Source organism: Tiliqua scincoides, chromosome 4, assembly GCF_035046505.1.
Source record: "Tiliqua scincoides isolate rTilSci1 chromosome 4, rTilSci1.hap2, whole genome shotgun sequence".
In the NCBI taxonomy this organism is placed as follows: Eukaryota; Metazoa; Chordata; class Lepidosauria; order Squamata; family Scincidae; genus Tiliqua; species Tiliqua scincoides.
The window spans coordinates 151,255,260-151,275,098 of record NC_089824.1 but is presented as its reverse complement, the minus strand read 5'-3'; the positions used below and the strand labels follow the sequence as shown (position 1 = coordinate 151,275,098).

Here is a 19,839-nt window from a genome sequence, read left to right as displayed (position 1 = left end):
TATGTTAGTTGTTCCCTTTCATCCACACATTTATCCCAGGAGGTAACAGACTGAGAACTGGTGGTCACCCATTGAACTACATGACCAAGAAGGATTTTGACCCGAGTTCTCCTGGCCCTTATCCACTGTGCTGATTACTAAACCACACTTGACTCTCTCTGACATATTATTTTAAAAGGCTGTACAAGCATGGTGCTCTTAGAAAAATATTTCTTAAAACACACATAAAGTTGAAGTTCTTGTGAGGATTACCCACAGAATTAATACAAAAATGTGCCATTTGATTTTATCCTTCAAAGGATGGTCACTTATTCAAATTCTCTTCTTGGATGGATATTATGAAATTATCCCTTCCCCCCCCCCCCGAAAATACATTTAGGGCGCATTCCTAACCCCTTATTTCAGTGCTTTCCAGCACTGGCATAGCGGTGCCAATGGGCTGTGTGGTGCATCCTGCAGTTGGGTGGCACTCACGGAGGCCTCCTCAAAGTAAGGGAATGTTTGTTCCCTTACCTCAGAGCTGCATTGCCCTGCATTGCATTGCTGGAAAGCATGGACATAAGGGGTTAGGATTGCGCCCTTAGTTTGGCTATGGCATATCTCAGTACCTGTTAAACCAATTTTGTAGTCAATTAACTTAATGATCTTCTCTTATTTGTTAAGGCATGCTGTAATATTATTTTTCAGTTTTCTGGAAAACATTATGCATCAGCGATTTCTGTAGATGTGCACTGATTCTTATTCACACAATATTTTACAAGGTGTCTATGGCTGGCAGCCAGAGTTGTAAACTTTTGTCTTAAGTTTCAGAGCTAGGTTAATATATTCTGGTGTCTGAAAAAGAAAATTAACCTTCTGCGCTCCTGATTTAGGTCTGGTGGAACTTGAGACAGTGGGAGGAAAGGGGCCAAATATGGGGATAGTTTCAGCTCCCTTCACTGAAAACAATGAAAGGAAGATATTACTAGTTTTGATACTTACAGGATATTGACTCTGAACTCCAGGAAGTATAAACAGTAGCTAATTCCATACTCCTTGATTCCATAAGAGGCAATATATTTTTGAGTAATTTATGCCTGGATCTTTTAAGTGTAAGATAGACCACACGTGGCAATAGTGTAAGAACAGGGCTATTAAAATAAATTAGTTGCTGTCTTTAGCAGTGCGAGGCATCCAGAGGAGATTAATGATCTAGCCCCAAGCCTCTCCTTACTTTACCCAGCGACTGAAAATTAAATGTCATGTACAACAACTCATTCTCCATTACTTAACTGCATGTGGAAAATGTGTGTGGTGAAAAGCCACAAAGAGTATAGTAGAGAAATGTATGAACCTGGCTCCAAGAAGGATTGTTTCTTAACCTGAACTGTGAAAGACAGGATTATTTGTGTATTTTTATTGTGCCCCTAATGTGCCCCATGTTTGCATTTCTGGTTTTTTAAAAGACAAGTATAATGACACTCATAATAAAGAGTGGTTAAATTTCTTATAAGCGTGAGAGAGATCTTCCTGCCCATTGTTAATTGACTTAATTAAAAGAAGCATCCAGTAGATGCTTTCAATTAAATTGTTATAAATTCACTGCCTTTAAGAATCAAGGCTCGTCTTACTCCTGATAATGTTACTGGGCAAGTTCGGTAAAGGGATGGGAAATTGAAGCAACTAGAACCCAAAATACGAGGGGGATTTCAGGTTGTTATTGGTTAGGCTTGGCATGTAGGCCCAATTTGGAATTGGCTCAGAGGACTAGAACACCTTCAAAAGCAAACTTTCCCCATCTCTTGTTTGGCATTGCTTACTGAGCACCATTAAGATGGTAACAAAAAGCAAATGTCCTCTGATTACAGAAAGTGATCTCGTGGCAAGTAGCAATTGACAATCTAACCGGTTTCTCCGTAGATATTGTGCTGTTCTCATTTAAAGAAAAAATGCCTTTAGAGAAAAGTACTGCAATATTAACATAAACCTTCTGTTTCAAAAGTCTCTTCAGTGTGCAGACTTGTACGTATAATCTGCAACCAAGGTCCCACTTTGTTGATTTAATCATGTTATATTTTTGTAGCCAATTCACTAATGAATCTGTGATTTGGCATCTTGTGCTGTACTGCAGGGATGCCAATAGCTGATACTCCTGCCTGCCATATGAGATGGCCTGCATTTTGTTTAAATCCTTTTCTCCTCTCCAGTGGTGTTTAATTCCAGCATTGCTACTAATGCTATTATTCTAAAATCCCATTCTCACCCTTCCCCCCTGGTTAGTATTCTAAGGGTGCAATCCTAACTGCTAGTTAGACTGGCACTAATCCCTTGGGCCGGGAGGGCTGCAAACATGCCTTAAAGGATGTTTACTCCTCCTCACGTGTCGATGCAGGGATGCACACCGGCCCATGGAGGCCGCATCCAGCCTCCGTGCTGATGCGGAGAGGGAAGGCTGTGCTGACCAAGCTCGGCTGGCACAGGGGTCTGAGGAGGGTGGGAGGCAGGCGTTCCAGGGCGGGGGAAGGGCGTTCCAGGGGCGGGCAGGCAGGGAGTGGGAGGCAGGGCTGGGACCCAGCAATTATGCTGGATTCCAATCCTGTTACCTGAGCAGTATGGAGTGGTTCTGAGCCACTCCGTATGCCTCAGAGTTGCGTCACCTCCTGAGGCATGTCTGAGGAGACCCATAGGGGCTGTGGTGGCTTATCTGGGAGTAAGGGGAAGAGTTTCCCCTTGCCTCTGGCTGAGCCAATTCTGGCCCCAGTCTTGCTCTGGAAACAGCTCAGTCCTTGTGGCCTGCCTGTTCCAGCGCAAGATAGGATTGCGTTACACAACACCTATCAGCGTGCTGCAAACCGTGTACTCCATCAAAGGGTAATGGTAGAGAAATCGGGTATCTGCTGTTTGTCATGGATGTGAACTCCAATGAGATGGTGGTTCTTTTTTCTTGCTTTAGCACCCTACCATTTCCTTTGTACCCTCACTCCAAATTGGTACCTCTGGAAAGTTCAAATTTGATCTGTGCCTTCCTTGTCTCTGGGATCGAGACTCTGCACTGCTCCCACTCACATGTCATGTCTTCTGTCTCCCTCTTGCTGCTGCACCAACAGCTTCTGCCAAGTCCTTGCCAGCTGTTTGATCAGGTCCAAAGGACAGGATGTTGTGTGCTAGCAAAAATTATTACATGTAAGCAAGGAAAACAGTATGTAGCTGATCGTGAGTGAAGCGTGGCTTGAGTCGAGTCACGAGTCTCTGCCCCCCTGCTATTCAACTAGAAAATGAGTTCTAATGGGCAGACTTTCTGAGTTACCCAGAGCATTTTGGCGACTCAAAAAGACTCTAGTCCCAAGTCTTTACCTTTAAAATTTGAACTTTCCAGAGTCTTTACCTATAAAAAGTCAGTCATGGGAAATAATGGAGCTACTGCCGGTGTGTGTGTTTGTCAGATTTCTCTTTAAACTTTACCATGATGTCCCCATCCCATCTGTAAACAAGGTGGGAAGGGTGGGACGAACTATGTGAAAGCGGAGACAGAAGTGGCAAGAGGGCGGAGGATTACATGCAGCAGCTGGGACTCTTATCAGTATGATCCAATCCTTTGCAGCTCTACTCAGAAATAGTCCAATTTGCACTGGCTTCCTCCTCCTAAGTAACAACATAGCCCACAGGAACCATGGAAAGCATGATCACTATGATTCGCCTTCCCCCCCCTCCATTTCCCTGCCTCCTTTTTCCCCTTCTCTGGGTTTCTCCAGCCAACTTTAAGACATGAACCCCCTTGGGTCCTCCTTCTGTCCTTCCTCATCCAAAGGAAAAAAAAAACAGACCACCCATCCTTCATCCAATGATAACACAGGCCTGTAAAAGGTCAGAAAAGTTTTTCCCAAACTTTATGATGGTTTGATATGAATTTGGGGTGCCATTTCAAAAATGGCATTGGTTCTGCCCTATCATGTCATCTCCACTATATCATTTTGGAGATATAGTATAGCCTCATTAGTGAATGGTTCAAGCAGCTTCCTCATGAGGAAGCCATGGTGTAGGTTTCCTCATGAGGAAGCTGCTTGAACCATTCACTAAAGAGGCTATGCCGTGTCTCCAAAACTAGACATAATAGGGCAGAACGGATGCCATTTTTGGAATCAGCTCCCCAAATATACCCAGGAATTGGTGTAATGTTTAAGGAAGCAAAATGTGTGTTGGCCTGTGTAAGTTCCTTCAGAGATGGACAAGAGAGCCTGGTTCTGCCTCCCCCTTACTTGCTCGATGAGAAAGGAAAACATTAACTCTTCCCTGCCTTCTCACTGGAAATTCCCTAGAAATTCTTCAGCCTAGAAAAGAGACACTTGAGGGGGGACATGATTGAGACATACAAAATTATGCAGGGGATGGACAGAGTGGATAGGGAGATGCTCTTTACACTCTCACATAATACCAGAACCAGGGGACATCCACTAAAATTGAGTGTTGGGCGGGTTAGGACAGACAAAAGAAAATATTTCTTTACTCAGCGCGTGGTCGGTCTGTGGAACTCCTTGCCACAGGATGTGGTGCTGGCGTCTAGCCTAGACGCCTTTAAAAGGGGATTGGACGAGTTTCTGGAGGAAAAATCCATTATGGGGTACAAGCCATGATGTGTATGCGCAACCTCCTGATTTTAGGGATGGGTTAAGTCAGAATGCCAGATGTAGGGGAGGGCACCAGGATGAGGTCTCTTGTTATCTGGTGTGCTCCCTGGGGCATTTTGTGGGCCGCTGTGAGATACAGGAAGCTGGACTAGATGGGCCTATGGCCTGATCCAGTGGGGCTGTTCTTATGTTCTTATGTTCTTATGTTCCCTGCTGCTTGCCCAGTCTGAATGGTGACCTCACTAGGTCTTTCATACTGCAAAAACAGTAAACAAGCACACACAGACACCAATCTGCATGCATAGGGAATCAGTGCTGATTGAGAGCCCAATCCTGAGGTCTGCAGCACAGATCCGCGCTGCGGACCACAGTTGCAAACGTGCCATAAGGCACGTTTGCGGGGCTCACTGCCGGGCTCCTGTCAGAACTAGCCCAGTGCCGGCTGCCCAGGTTCCACAGCTCTGCAGTCTCCTGGACCGCTGGGCTGTGGAACAGGAGGGGGGAGTAGCTGGGGGTGTGGGGGAGGCATTCTGGGGAGGGGGAGGTGTGGCCAGGGGTGTGGGGGAGGCGTGTCGGGGGGAGGGGGAGAGGTGGATCCGTGGAGCTGAGCTCCACAGGATCCAAGGCACTCATGGAGGGCTGTGTGCCCTACACAAGTGCCTTTACTTTCGCACCAACCTTTTGGTTGCTGCTAAAGTGAGTAGCCCCATTGCGGTGCTGCTTCCCTTACTCAGGGCAAGGGGACAAACTTCCCCTTCTCCCGAGGATCCTCCCGCAGGAGCCGCTGTGGAGCCACTGAGCCTGGGTGCTGCAGGCAGCTCAGGATTGGGCTGCCCATGGCCTCAGTCCAGTCAGTGCCAGAGTCATTGACGCAGGTGACTCAAGTCTACACTCCTTGCTCTGCCTCTGAAGCAGATGTCCCTTTTTTCTCTATGGATCGTCTGTAGAACCCAAAATGCATTAGGGGTATTTGGCATTTTCTAGCAAGTTGATAATATACTGAAAAGACATAAGCCACTCTGTACCATATGTTTTTCAGCTTGTTTAAAGAGCATGGTAAAATTTTGAGAATAGATGTTTAAAGGTTCTATTAACATTATGCATGTCCTACACAGAAACCACTTATGAGAAAACAACCCAATCCTATCCGATGTTCTGGTGCCAATGCAGCCCTGAGGTAAGGGAACAAATGTTCCCTTATCTTGAGGAAGCCTCCATTATTACCCCACGACCAGCACAGAGTACAGCAAGCACCCCATTGGTAAGGCTATATTAGCACTGGATGTTTGGTTAGGATTGCGCTGTAAAAATGTTTTTAAAGTACCTGTAGGTTATGCACTGGATGGTTGTGTATTCACTTTTTCACTGTAAATACTTCCTCAGTGCGTAGCAAAATGGTTTGTACTCAATTAGTCTGAGCTGTTTCCCTAACAAATTAAAATCTCTGACCTTAAAGAAACACTACTCCCCATAATCTCATTAGTGCCATAAGTTTGTCAAAGTACATGGGTCATTCATGTATATATCATCAATCTGTTTTCTTGTTTAGACAAAACATATATCATTGTTATTTGGTATAGTCCAGCGGTGGCCAAACTTGCCACTGCTGCGCAATCAAAAAGTGGTCCCCATTCGGACCACATCTTTCTGTTCCACCCGGGCACTGCACGTAGTCCTCTACAATTGAGGGACAGGAATGCTCTGGGCAGTCACATCTGATGTCTGGTGTCCCAGAAGGCTGCACAACAGGACGTCTGGGCAGATGCAAGTACCCAGAGCATCCCTGTCCCCTGATCACGGAGACCTACACATGATACCCGTAAGGTCTAGTATGGTAAGGTCCACTCACTATGGTAAGAATGGTAAGGTCCACTCACTGGGCAGATGGATGTGTTGGAACCCCAGCTCCAGCTCCCGGGCTGGGGTTAGAGCAGCCCTGCCATAGTCCAATAGCCAGGGCTAACAGCCTTTAACAATAAAATGTAATTTTTTTTAAATGTGACATGAACAAAATTTATTATTTCAAGATTAATACTTGAGGTATTAGACTAGAATTTAAGTAATAACCAAGACAATTCAACGATTTAGATCCACAATAATTTATGAATGGAAATGTTTACTACCTGTAAGCCCCTCTGGGTATCAAGTGGGGATCTGCAAGATGTTACAATGCAACAATAGTGAGGAGGAATGAATGTCAAAATTGGAAGTGATTTCTTCCATTCTGCTTTTCTTGGAAAAAAAAAATCCTGTTCATCATACAATGATCTCTTATCTGTCTCATGTGTAGTCAGACATGCATGTTCACTGTATTTCCCTATGCAGAGCTTTTTAGTAGGGGCAGGCCACATGTTCTGTTGCAACTGTTCTATGACAGGCGGCTGAGTGGGTGAACTGCTGATGTTTGAAAGTACTGTGTCTGAGGTTAGGTCAGGAAATATTTTTTATTTGTCATGACCGTTTCACTTATGCACACCTTTAACTGATGATGAGGTTGAATGATCTGTGATCTGAATGATCTTCAGGCACAACACTTCTGTAAACTCTTGTACCACCACAGCCTAAAATACAGTCAACCCAGTTGTCTGTCAGCTGTAATTCAGCAGTTGTGCTCAGACCCATCTCATCCACCTGCTCCCCCATTATAAGGGGTTTTCCATTTCTTTAGTTACGAATAGATTCTGATTTAGAGTTGCAGACAGGGTATTACAAAAAGCAATTATTTGTGGTACTGTTTAAAATGTACCTTTTTACTTTCAAGCAGCCTCCCTTGAAGCAGGACTAGAATCATTTGAATAAGTACGGTCACGGTAGATATATACTGAGTTGCAGTCTCTTTTCATCTGGTTTTTACTTTCAAGAGTGCTGCTTACATGAATAAAAATGACAGTCTCTTTAAAATGACATGCAATGCAGATTTAATAGCAGATGGCAATAGCAAACTAAGTGTTCAAATCTATCCAGCACAAGAGCAGTGGCACTAAACGGCACCCACTGTGTCCTGTGCTGAATTTGAGCAGGCTGGAGGTCTTTTTGGAATAAGGGGACATTTGTCCCCTTGCCCCAAGTAAAACCCCAGCCTGCTCAGTGGAGCTTCTCAGAGTTGTGCCAGCTATTTAGAAGCCCTGTGTTGGGCTTTCAAGCCTGGGAGGGAGGATAGGATTTGGCAGAGGAGGCCTTTGCTGGTCCCAGCCCCCTCCTGGGCTGCTCTCACCCACCCAGGAATGCCTCCTGCCACCCTCCCCATGCCACTTGGCACTTACCTTGTCTTCGCCAGCAGCCAGGGCTCCAAATGCGGCATTGTTGGAGTGGCACAGGCCTCCCTGCCGGCAGAGCTTACTCCCTGGGTGGCGGAAACATGCCTTAAGGCACGTTTGCATCACCCAGTGTCAGCGCTGGGCAGTGAAGCATCAGACTGTAAACAGTGATAGGGATTCAAAGAATTCTTAAGACTAGAACTGGATACTAGATGATGAACTAGACCAGCCATTTTCAATCTTTTTCAGCTCGCAGCACACTGATAAGGCACTAACATTGCCAAGGCACACTACCAGTTTTTTACTTACATTAAATTACTACATTACAGTTAATCTTGAATTAATAAAATTAGTACAATTAAATCATTACATGACAAAAAATTTGACAAGAAGCATGGAGAGGGAAGTATATGTGGTTTCTGAAAAGGAGGAAAAATCCTATGTTCAAATTCTTATCAAAAGTGCCACAAAGTGTTGGCAAAGACAGGGCAGGTTGATCACATAGTGGGTGAGGGGCAGTGAGGAGACATGATTGAAACAAGTGCAGGATTAAACTGCGGGTGGGGGAGAGAGAGAGAGAGAGAGAATGTGAGGCAGTGATTCTGCATCTTTGGAAGGTGCTGACAAGTGAGGGGAGGGACAGTAAGACAGTTGCTAACTGTGATTGTGAGATTTGGGGGGGCGGAAATATTCCTGGGAAAGGGGGTGGGGGAGAAGAGGAGAGAGAAGTGCCAATTGCCTGCTTGTGTATTTGAGAAAAAAGAGTGTAACCAAAAGCCCAATCCTATGCATGCCTGCTCAGAAGTAAGCCCCATTATAATCAATGGGGCTTACTTCCAGGAAGGTGTGGATGGGTTAGCACCCCCAGAGCCCAATCCTATGCATGCCTGCTCAGAAAAGTGTAGATAGGATTGTGGCCCAGCGCCCTTCCTCTAAAAGCCCCAAAGTGCATGGAGGGTCACTTTGGGGAGTTGCAGGCAAACTGGCAAGGAAAAGGGACTTTCAGGGACCCTGAAACCTCAGGTTGGGGGCCTCAGCAGACTCGCTCGCTATATGCCTGCTTCTGGCTCTCTCTTCTCACTCAGTCCAAAGCTCCCACCTCCTGGCTCCTCCAGGCTTCTCTTGTTGGCCAATCAGCATGCAGGCAGGCAACAACCGCCTTCATGCCCAACCCTATGCATGTCTACTCAGAAGTAAGCCTCATAGTAGCCAACAGGACTTACTCCCAGGAAAGTGAGGATCAGGTTGCAGCCTGCTCATTAGCAGGAGCAAGCTCCAAGCAGACTGCCTGCCTGCCTCATCTGATCCTGTGGCACACCAGTGTACTGCATCATAGCAGTTGAAAACCGCTGAACTAGACATTGGATGATGCATTTTCATTTTGCTTGACAGAGGCTGTTGCTAAAAATAGTAGCCCTGTTTTGTGTTATGGCATCATCACATATTTCATTTTCTTTTTGTCTCTTATGTGTCTTTGGTTATTTCTTTCTGGAGAAATGACATGGGTGAGTCTTCTTAAGTGTTATGAGGACAGGGGGATGCTGGCATGTCTACATTTGTATTCAAACAAGTGTAATTTCTTCTGCATGTACACCAAAGGTCACTGCTCTTTCCTCATGATAACTGAATTGAATGAATGTCCTTCCCAAATTTCCTTTGAATTTTGGAAGGTGGGAGAAGGAGTGATGATGCATTTTCATTGGGCTCTGACACACTGCAAAGCCTTTGATATTTCTTCGCCAATAATCACAGATATTTAAATATATATACAGTAAAAGTCTGATAATCAGTCATCATCAGGACATAGGTGGTCCCAAATTATGTGATTGGCCAGACTGTTGGGAGGTACATACCTTAATGCACACATTTAGTCATAGAATGGAACTAGCTGGAGAAAACCAAAGCACTGTCCAGCAGTGTAACACAATGCCAGTGTAAAACCAATAGGGTTCTGACTGGATTCATGGGGTTCAGCTACTCGTGCTGCTGTTTTGCTGCTTGCTTTTTGCAGAAGTGCAATCACTTCCATATTCGTTTTGATGCTAAACTGTTGGGATTGCCACAGATTACTGGAGTTTTACAGCATATAGGATAGTCATAAAATATAAGAGATCTCAGTTACTCATTACAGGTTGCATTAAGAGCCACAGAGATTTTATGCTGATTCCCTTACTGATTAAAGCATTGTCATTTGTTTTATTTATTTATTTTTAAAGTGGCAGTGCCTAAATTGGCACCAGACAAGAATTATGTCGGGTTATGGAGCTTTTAGATATGCTGATTAATTCTCATCAGCAAGAGCTGCATCATAATTGGTTTGTCTGCTTGGGAAAACAAAAGGAGGTAGAAAATTGATGTTTAACATGCTGTGCTGGTTAAAAGAGAAATTGAAGTTCTGCTGAATATCATGTACTCCTTGATACTGCACAGTCATTTAGGTATCTGTTGTACACTTCTGCGTACATGATGTCCTTGGTCCCTGAAATTCAAATATTGTCATTTCTGACAATACTCAGTACATGCCTGGGAGAACCCTATACAATGCCACCTTAGGCTTTATGGATTAAATATAGGGTATAAGCATAACAAATAAAACTGACAAAGAGGAAAAAATTGGAGCGTGAGTAGATATTTTGCAGTTTATTTAATATTCCCTGTCTTTTGTTTTTCAGCAATGATGATGCTTTTAACCAGATGGCTGTTGCTCCTTTCCCATTACCCTCTAGCTCCCAGTCTTCCAATGAGGTAAGATGCTTTTCGATTAGTGTTTCCTAAATGAGAAAGATTAATCATAATTAGCAAGATAATATAAATCCAGACGTTCATCTCCTTTAAACCCTGGGCTGTAGAAAAGTGTTGAGCAGAGATTCAGCCATACATGAATTTCCCTTGCTTAATTAAGGTTCCTGGCGCTGTACAAAATTTTTGGTACCACCTTGCTTCATGAGAGGTGCTAAATAGGTTGGAAAATATTTCAGTCGCTTAATGAACATTTGTATGGAGTGAAATCAGCTGAATTTGAGTCAAAATGATTACAGAAATTAATGGGGCAAAATCAGCTGAATTTGAGTCGAAATTGTTTCAGAGACCCCTGAAGCCCTCTCCTAGTATCAAGGGGCCAGCACTTCGGTTGTCATGGACAGCCACTCATTGTTTTTCTGAAGTGACCCTCTCAGGGTTTGTTGAGTTCCTTCCAAGTGAAGGAGCAAATGCTTATGATATCATAAGACTGGCACATTGAATATCCAGGTTGAGTGTGGCAGCTACTAAAGCTGGTTGGCTGTTATGATGTTGAGGGACATGTCTGCACCCGGGATCAACCTTATAACAAGGTGTTGGTCACTTCAAATATTGGATTATCAGAGGCGGGGAGGGAGGTAGACAACTGCTGCCTCCTCCGCTGCGGCGGCTCAGCAGCATGCATGCAAAGGGCCCCTGTTTGAAAAGGAGGGGAAACAGAATAGAGTGATGAATTTAGCTCATAAGGGAAGGGCGTGTCACTACCCAAAATGCCCCGTTTCTCACTGCAGCCCCCCTAACGTCTAACAGTGGTGGTACACATAGCATGGCCCTGTCAGATGATCTTGGAGCATCTTCTAATTGACACTCTACTTGACCCCCACAGAAACTAGAGAAACTGGTAGGATATAAATGTGCAGAAATAAATAGGGTTGAATGTTATTTCGGTCCAATATTGAGAGCAGCATCTTACTGTGGCTACCGCATACTATGTTGTTTAAACAGGAGTCTCCTCTCTTGGTCTTTAATTGCAAATAGTGCCCAAAAGAACTATTGTTCCCTCTCATGTAGGAGGGCAGAGATTTTAGGGCACAGCTTCTCACTTGGCAAATAAAATATTTTTACTCTCTGAAAGCCAGTTAAAGGTTTTCAAGTGCAGCGTCACATCATGTATGAGAGATCAGGATGTTTCTTTCCGTTTGAATTCTACCAGGTTAGTTAGAAAGACATCTGAGACTCAAATTTAGGAAGTAAGCAGATTATCTTGTGTCAGCTTAAAACAGTACAGCACAGTCTCCTGATTTTACAAGATACAGTCCATAACTAGAATTCACAAACCTTGACTAAAAAGTTCTATTCTCTGGATGGACTCAGGAATGGATCTGGGGGTAGAGCTTGCATATGCCCATAGACAATGCCTTGTTTAGTTCTGGTATACATCTGTTGTTACAAGTTCTCTGCCCCAAGCAATAACATCTACATATATAAGACTTCCACAGATCACAGCACAATTCAGAGTACAATATTGTTGCAACTGGAAAATAAGAAATAGGATATCCTGTATAAATCAGGACAGTGACCCCAGCTGAAGGCTATCCACATATAGTCTAGGCCTGAGGTATTCAATCTGTGTGTCCTGCCTCCTTGGGGAGGTGCAGCTAGCCTCCAGGGGCTTCGCCAGGCATCTTGGGGAGAGAGGCTGGGCTGGGCTGCTCTGCTCTGCTGCACATGCTGCCTGCTGACTTGCTGCTTTTCTGCAGCTGTGAATGAGGTGGGTGGGGCAGTGTGAGGCTGGGAGGGTGTGTGAAACATGCTGGGGAGAGGTGGGAGAGAAGGCTGGTTGGGCAGGCAGGCAGGCAGAGGTGCCGCATCTCTTCATGGAGCTCTCTCCATAAGAACATAAGAACAGCCCCACTGGATCAGGCCATAGGCCCATCTAGTCCAGCTTCCTGTACCTCACAGCGGCCCACCAAATGCCCCAGGGAGCACACCAGATAACAAGAGACCTCATCCTGGTGCCCTCAGAGACCTCATCCTGGTGCCCTCCATGTGCAACCTCGCCCCAAAGACTACATTTCCCAGTGTGCCCCTCGCCCTGGGCATCCTGGGATTGGTCAAACCTGGAAGAGAGAAGAGTTCTGAGGTGCTGCATCTCATCAGCACAGGGGCGCTCCTGGCAGGCTTCAAAGCTGGAGGGAAGAGTAAGTCTTCCACTTGGGGAGCCCAGCCTGCTCTTAGTGTCCAAATGCCCCAGCCTGCATCCCTCTGTCTTGCCTGGGGGAACAGGGGTGCCATCTGCATGCTGGGTGTGTGTGAGCAGCCCCCATCTACTTTGGGGTGAGTTGTAATCTTGCTCTGTGTGGCTGCAATCCTTTCCACACTTTCCTGGGAGTAAGCCCCATTGACTCAGATGGGGCTTACTTCTGAGTAGACCTACATAGGCTGGAGTCTGTGTCAGCTTAACCCAAGATCTTCACCTTTCTCTTTTTCCTCCCCTTCCAAAATTGAAGAAAAAAGCCACTCTTAATGGCTTCGTCTCCAAAAATTGATTAAAAATTAAAATCCCCATTCCTTTTTAGCCATTCCCCTTCTGCCTCCTTTGGGGGGGGGGGTACTCTGTTGGCTGCTATTGTAAGACAAAAGGCACAATCCTAGCTAGGTCTACTCAGGAGTAAGTCCTATTGTGTTCAATGGGACTTACTCCCAGGAAAGTGGAGTTAGGATGCCAGCCAAACAGTCTCTAGGTCTCAGTTGGCATCAGTTTGCAATTAGCAGATACACACAAAACGAAGTCTTCCCCTCCCCCAGCAAATTCATCACTTCCCCCCTCCCTTTCCAAAACCCTCCAGGTGTGTTGCTAACAGACTCAGGGCACAATCCTAACCAGGTCTACTCAGAAGTAAGTCCTGTTTTGTTCAGTGGGGCTTACTGTCAGGTAAGTGTGGTTAGGATTGCAGCCTCAGAGTGCTGGCAGCCTTGTTTCTAGTGTATAATTATAACACCTTCATCCCCATTTTGGGAGTAACTGAGGTGAGGTGTTGTAATGGGGAGCCGTGGCCAATGGCTACAAGGATCAGGGGAGGCGCAAGCTGGAAAATTTCGAGTACCACTGGTCTAGGCATTCATCATGTGGAAAACACAAACTCATGTACTCTGGTACAGATACACTCAGACTTAGACCAAGAGACTCAAATAATATCTCATCTTCTCCTGCTCACCCAGTGAACCCTGGTACTTACTTGGTGTTGCTGCTTCTGTTCCCATTGCTGGCTGACTAATAGCACTCCCCCCCCCCCCCCCCCCGTTACCTCTTATCTTTCTGGCCAAGCAAATAGGCTGGTTGCAGGCTCATGGCAGGTTGGAACAGCTTGGCTTGACTGAGAACTGAACAAGGCAGAGAGGAAGCTTAGTGGTCAAAGCCCTGAGCTGCTGTGCCTACATTGTTGCATTGGCCACTACTCTGGTTCTGAACCACTGCAGCCTTGTCTTCTTTGTGATGCTGAATAAATGAGCCAACTAGACAACACAGCAGCAACTTCTCGTTGCTACCTGATCACACTACTGCTGCCTCCAGTCTTTTTTACCCCAGCAGCACATGGGGAGGCATTCTACATTTTATGGTTTAGTGCAGGGCCTTCCAGACCCTGGCCTTGAAGCCGGATCTGGGGTTTGGACTAACCCCTTCTATCCCATGAGCAGAGCTTGCTGTTCCACCACGTCTCTGCATGATTTTTGTGAGATCAGAGAACAAGCATGCTCTGGGTAGTCATGTCTGCCCAGATGTCTTGTTATGCAGCCTTCTGGGATGCTGGGCAACAGATGTGACTGCTCAAAGTGTCCCTGTCCCCTGATTTCACTGAAAGTCATGCAGCGATGTGGTAGAACAGTAAGCTCTGGTCCAAACAGGGACCGGTTTTTCGTTACGCAGCGGTTGCGAGTTTGGGGACCGCTGTCCAGTGAATGGCTCTGTTGTCTAATAACAATGGTCTGGGGGGAAAAAGAAACTGACCAAACTTTTGTTTTCTGGTCAATTGTCAATTCTCTCCAGGTCTCATTAACATCCAAGACATTGTTGATTTAAAAATTAGATTACTCTTGCATTCAGAAGGCTATCTTGTATGCAAAGAGGAGAAAATGAGATTCAGTACATTTTTATGTAGATGGAAATATAACTTGCCTGTGATTCCTTTTATTCAAGATATCCAATTTAATTTGCATGCTGCATTTCCATGTTGGATAGGACAGTGTGTTAGTGTAAACACACATAGTTTAATGCCCGATGCACATTTCAACCTCACACCGTTGCCTTTGGGAAACCATTGTCTTGGACAATGGCCAATTCCTCTGTGCTTCCACTGAGAACAGAGTGGTGTCTGACCCATGTAGAAACGTTGCTACAGCTGTGAAGCCCTGGGGCTGCTGCCAAGCTCACTGGAAACCAGAACAAAGATATGATGTACATAATGTCTAAATGTCATGGTGTGAAATTCCAAAGTGTGATAAGATGGTCATGATTTTGTCTTTTGCTTTTATCTTGCAAGTTGAACCGCTATGTTTATTTATGATCAGGTCATAAAAACAAAACGTAGTGCTTAGTTCCCTTCATGTTCTCATGGTATGTATACCCTTGCCCTTGGTCCTTAGAAAACATTTAAAATGAATTGTTATCATGGGTTGGCTAATAGAGTGTAAGTCCTTTTACTGTGTTTTCCAGTTTTGTTTTGTTTTTTGAAGATTTTTGTATTCCTGTGTTGAGTGTTAACATTCTAATTTAGCTTCCTACCTCTTGTGTGACTTCATACCCATAGGGCAGGGGTGCTCAAACCCCGGCCCGGGGGCCACTTGCGACCCCCAGGGACTCCCAATCCGGCCCACGGGGAGTCCACAATGAGCCTCTGACCCTCCAGAGATTTGCTGGAGCCCATGCTGGCCTGACGCAATGGCTGTCAGCGTGATGGTGGCTGTTCGACTTCTCATGTGAGCTGTGCGACAAGGGCTGCTTGCTGTTTGACATCTGTGATGCAGTAGCAGCAGTGAAGGAAACACCTGCCTTGTTTTGTGCAAGGTCTTTTACAGGCCTTGAGCTATTGCAAGACCTTCATTCATTCATATAAGTTTCATCTCTAATATATTCATTTATGTAAATTTATTCAAATTTTATTCCTGGTCCCCACTACAGTGTCAGAGAGATGATGTGGCCTTCCTGCCAAAAAGTTTGGATAGCCCTGCCCTGTTATTTTAGATAGAACTGGTGTTTTACATAATTTTGTATTCTGTTGTGTATTAATCATATTGTTGTTCCAAGTAAGGTGTTTAGATGAGACAGAAGGTGCCTCTTTCCAGTATGCTGTGATCTGATGGCTGATCTATCCTTTTTTGTTTTTGGATGTCCAAAAATCAAACTGAACTGAACGCATAAGTAACAAAAGTAAAAACCGAAAGCCATGGAAACTTTCCAGTTAATTAAAATGGAATATTTCATATTCTGGAAGTCTGTTTTATTTTTTCATTTACTTATTTATTACCCCTCCTTCAACTGAAAACCAGTTCCCAAGGTGACTTGCAAAAGTTTAACACCAGCCACAGTAAAACTTCAGACAGAAAAAAGCACAGCCAGTATGTTAGTGCTTCTAAGGTGCACACACAGTGTTTCATTAAATTTTATGCATCTAAAGGACAGAATCTGGGATATATTAAATTTACAAAGAATCTCAGCTTTCTCTTTTATTGTGACAGGTTTGTAGCTGTCATGCTTGTAAATCAGTATCTGAAAATATGAATGTATTGTCTGCTAAAGAGCTGTGAACTAAAAAGAGGTCATTTACTGCACATACAGAGCCCAGGGGCCCACTCATCTGTGCCCTATGGAGCTCTTGATACTGCCTTAGATTCTAATCTCTGTACTTGGAACTCTTCTGTTCAAGCAAAGGCTAGGATTACAGTGAGATTCCAGGAATTATGATCTAACTGGTTGGAATTTGCCTTTCCACAACCAAGTACAGTCTATGAAATCCACCCATTTGTGGTTCTATGAATTAGAGTCAGAATGACCAGTTGGACACAGAGTGTAAAAAACAAACAAACCAAAACCATCTGTTGAGTCTTTCAAAAAATGATCTCCTTTTTTTTTAGTGGTGTTCAAATTTAAGTGAAATAGACAATGGCTTTGTTTCTAAGTTTTTTAAATAAAACTCTTTTATTAGGATCACAGTACCATCGAATCTGGAAGTGGTGAAGATGATACCAATTTGGAATTTCTTAAGAAAAGCTCAACGGATGATGTGTTCACTAAACTAGTAAGCAATGTAAGAAATACCTTAATTCCTTTACCGAGCCCAGTACTGGTGAAAAGAGAAGGAATGATAAAGGAATCCAAAGCAGGAAATGACCTTAGATTATTGTTACATCCCACGATCAGCCCCAAATGGTGGCTGGCTTATTTAGACTGTGCATTATTTTGTTTTAATAGTTGTAAATACAGAGGAACACAAATGGCTTGCAATAATCCAGATAAAACAATATAAAAAAGGAATATATAAAATACAATAGAAACACTGATCATCAAGCAGTAAAGCAGACAAAGCAGTAAAAACAACCAACCTTAAAACACTTAACAAAACAGTGCCTTCTTAAACAAAATTGTCCCTTAAAAGACATCAAAGAAGAGTCAACTGCACTTCTCTTGGAAGGCTATTCCATAACCTGGACATCACAGTCAAAAAGTCCCCTTCTCTTATTCACCACCAGTTGAACCTGTTATGGTGATGGGACTGCAAGGATGGCGTCACAAACTGAGCAAAGCCACTAAGTAGCTTCATATGGCAGCAGATGCTTCTCAAAGTAGCGTGGTCCCAAGTTGTTTAGAACTTGAAAGGCCTAAGGGCCCAATCCTATCCAATTTTCCAGTGCCAGTTCTTCTGTGCCTATGAGGTATGCACTGCTTCCTGTGCTGGGGTTGCAGTCACAGAGGCCTCCACAAGGTATGGAAACATTTGTTCCCTTACTTCAGGGCCATATTGCAGTTGCACTGGTGCTCGAAAGTAGGATAGGATTAGGCCCTAGGCCAGCAACTTGAATTGAATCCCAAAACACCCAGTGAACTGGGTATAAGAAAGACTTAATATGGCTTATCCTAACAGTCTGGCTGCTGTTTTCTGAACTGTCATCAAGCATAGTCCCAAGTGGAGTATATTACTGTCCTCTAACCTGGAGATTATCATAATATGAATTATTATGGTCAAGTCAAGCGTTTCCGAAAAAGGTTGCAATTTGCACACCAAATGAAGTTGGTAACTCCTGGCCACTGCTGTTCTCTACACATCCACAAATTGGAATGTATTCAGAGTATCTCCAAACTGACAATTTGCTTTTTCCAGGGAGTGAAATCAGATTATTTCTGTTCCAGAACCATTTTTTGGTAATGGGACTGAAATGTTGATTGACTTCTTCATGGCACAAAATTGAATGTGGGACCCAGACACTGGGGCAAATCAAGACACATTTTAGACATTAAGGCTGCAATCCTAACCACACTTTCCTGAGAGTAAGCCCCATTGAACAAAATAGGACTTACTTCTGAGTAGACCTGGTTAGGATTGTGCCCTGCACTACGCAAAATATAGAACTATATGTTTAGTGGGAGTAAAAGAGAGAGGAAGTCTTAAATGAAAGATGATTGTCACAAAAGTTTTGTACAAAAATATGAACCTTTCTAAATGGATGGCATGGAGAATGATGGCATCAAGTTGACATTATCATTTTGAATCTAAAGGGCAAAAAGAGTCGTGGAAGACAGCTATAAGTAGTAAGGAAAGATAGAGAGTCTAACATTTGGGAACTGTATTATTAAATTAAGGAGATGACCAAATGGATGAGACTTTTCACCATATTTTGAAGTTTTGTTCACTAGGTTTTCAATCAAGTCAGCAATGGTTTCTACTGATTCCCATCGAGCAACCAACCAAAATCCACTTGTCATATTGATGCACATCCACAAACTGAGTAGCAGTTTGCCTAAACCAGGCAAATTGTGCAAGTGGGGGGGGGGAATTAATTTGCTCCAAAATAATCTAACTGTTCTGCAAAAAAAAGTTGAATTCTGCAACCTGCAGAAATTAACATGTCACATAGATTTGCTTATGTTATGTTACATAACTTTTTTTGTTGTTTCTGAAAGTGATATGGGGGAAAGGAACTGTGCAAGGGGGCAGTGAGAATTTCACCCATTGGCAAACTTACTCAGACTTTTTGTTTTTATCCATCTAGATTTGCATAGGCATTTTCAGGCAATCCCTTTAGCCATAAGAGCTGGACATTTCTTTTTTAAAAATGTGTTTTTTTAAATGGATACTATGGTTCAGGATGACTTTAAATTATGTGCTTCTGGGTAATCAAGCAGCATGATCATGGAATACACATACATGCACCTGCTTGTGAGATCCTATGTTTGGGTCCTACCTGAGACTTGACAGTTTCATTTATCCCCTATGCAAAATGTTGGAGATGAGATTGGCTTCCTATTTATCCAATCAGGAAAAGTATGTCACTTAGAAAACTGCAAAATTGTGGAGAAGTTTGTAGATGCTCACGTTCTTTAACTGTCAAATTAAGTACCTGCAATAGATGATTTAGTTTTGGGCTAATACAGGCATTCCCATTCACCGGGTTTCTGTTCCAGAACCTCCCCTCCCCATGGATACAGGAAACTGCAGATACAGGCAAACACTAATCCCTGTGGTCCGGGTACTCCCCCCCCCCCAGTTAAGGGAAACTCCATTCTCCTCGCCTCCAGAGGGGCTTCTGAGCCAAGGAGAGGCTGAGGACATCCATCCTCAGCCTCTGCCAGGCTCAGACTGAGTTGTATAGCTCAAAACATTTGACATGGTTTCACGGCGAAACCAGAAGTGAAATTTTTAAGACTTATAAGGCATTGGGAGGCCCCCGGGGAAGCCACAGAGAAACTGAAAGTTGTGTTTTTTAAACTGTCAGGCTCAGTCTAAGCCCAGCAGACAGAGCAGACCTCTGTCTGTGCCCTCTGCTGGTCTTGGAGGACCCTGCAGCAGCCAGAGGAGCAGAGCTCCCCTTGGTTCCGGAAGGTGGGCGAGAGGTGTTCACCTGTATCTGTGGTTTCACATAACTGCAGGGGGTTCCATAATGAAAATCCCATGAATATGGGTGCCTGCCTGTATGTGAAATTGTTTTTGATTCATTTATGTACATTTTTATGATTTACAGTATAA

The 19,839-nt window shown here is 44.1% G+C and overlaps 1 protein-coding gene across 1 annotated transcript in view; it reads left to right on the top strand.

Moving 5' to 3' along the window:
- PATJ (PATJ crumbs cell polarity complex component) overlaps positions 1–19,839 on the top strand; it is a 177,228-nt gene that overhangs the window by 116,470 nt on the left and 40,919 nt on the right. The window contains exon 30 of the mRNA XM_066624595.1: positions 10,534–10,606. Coding sequence (XP_066480692.1) covers positions 10,534–10,606 — 73 coding nt within the window. The remainder of the gene's footprint in view (positions 1–10,533; positions 10,607–19,839) is intronic.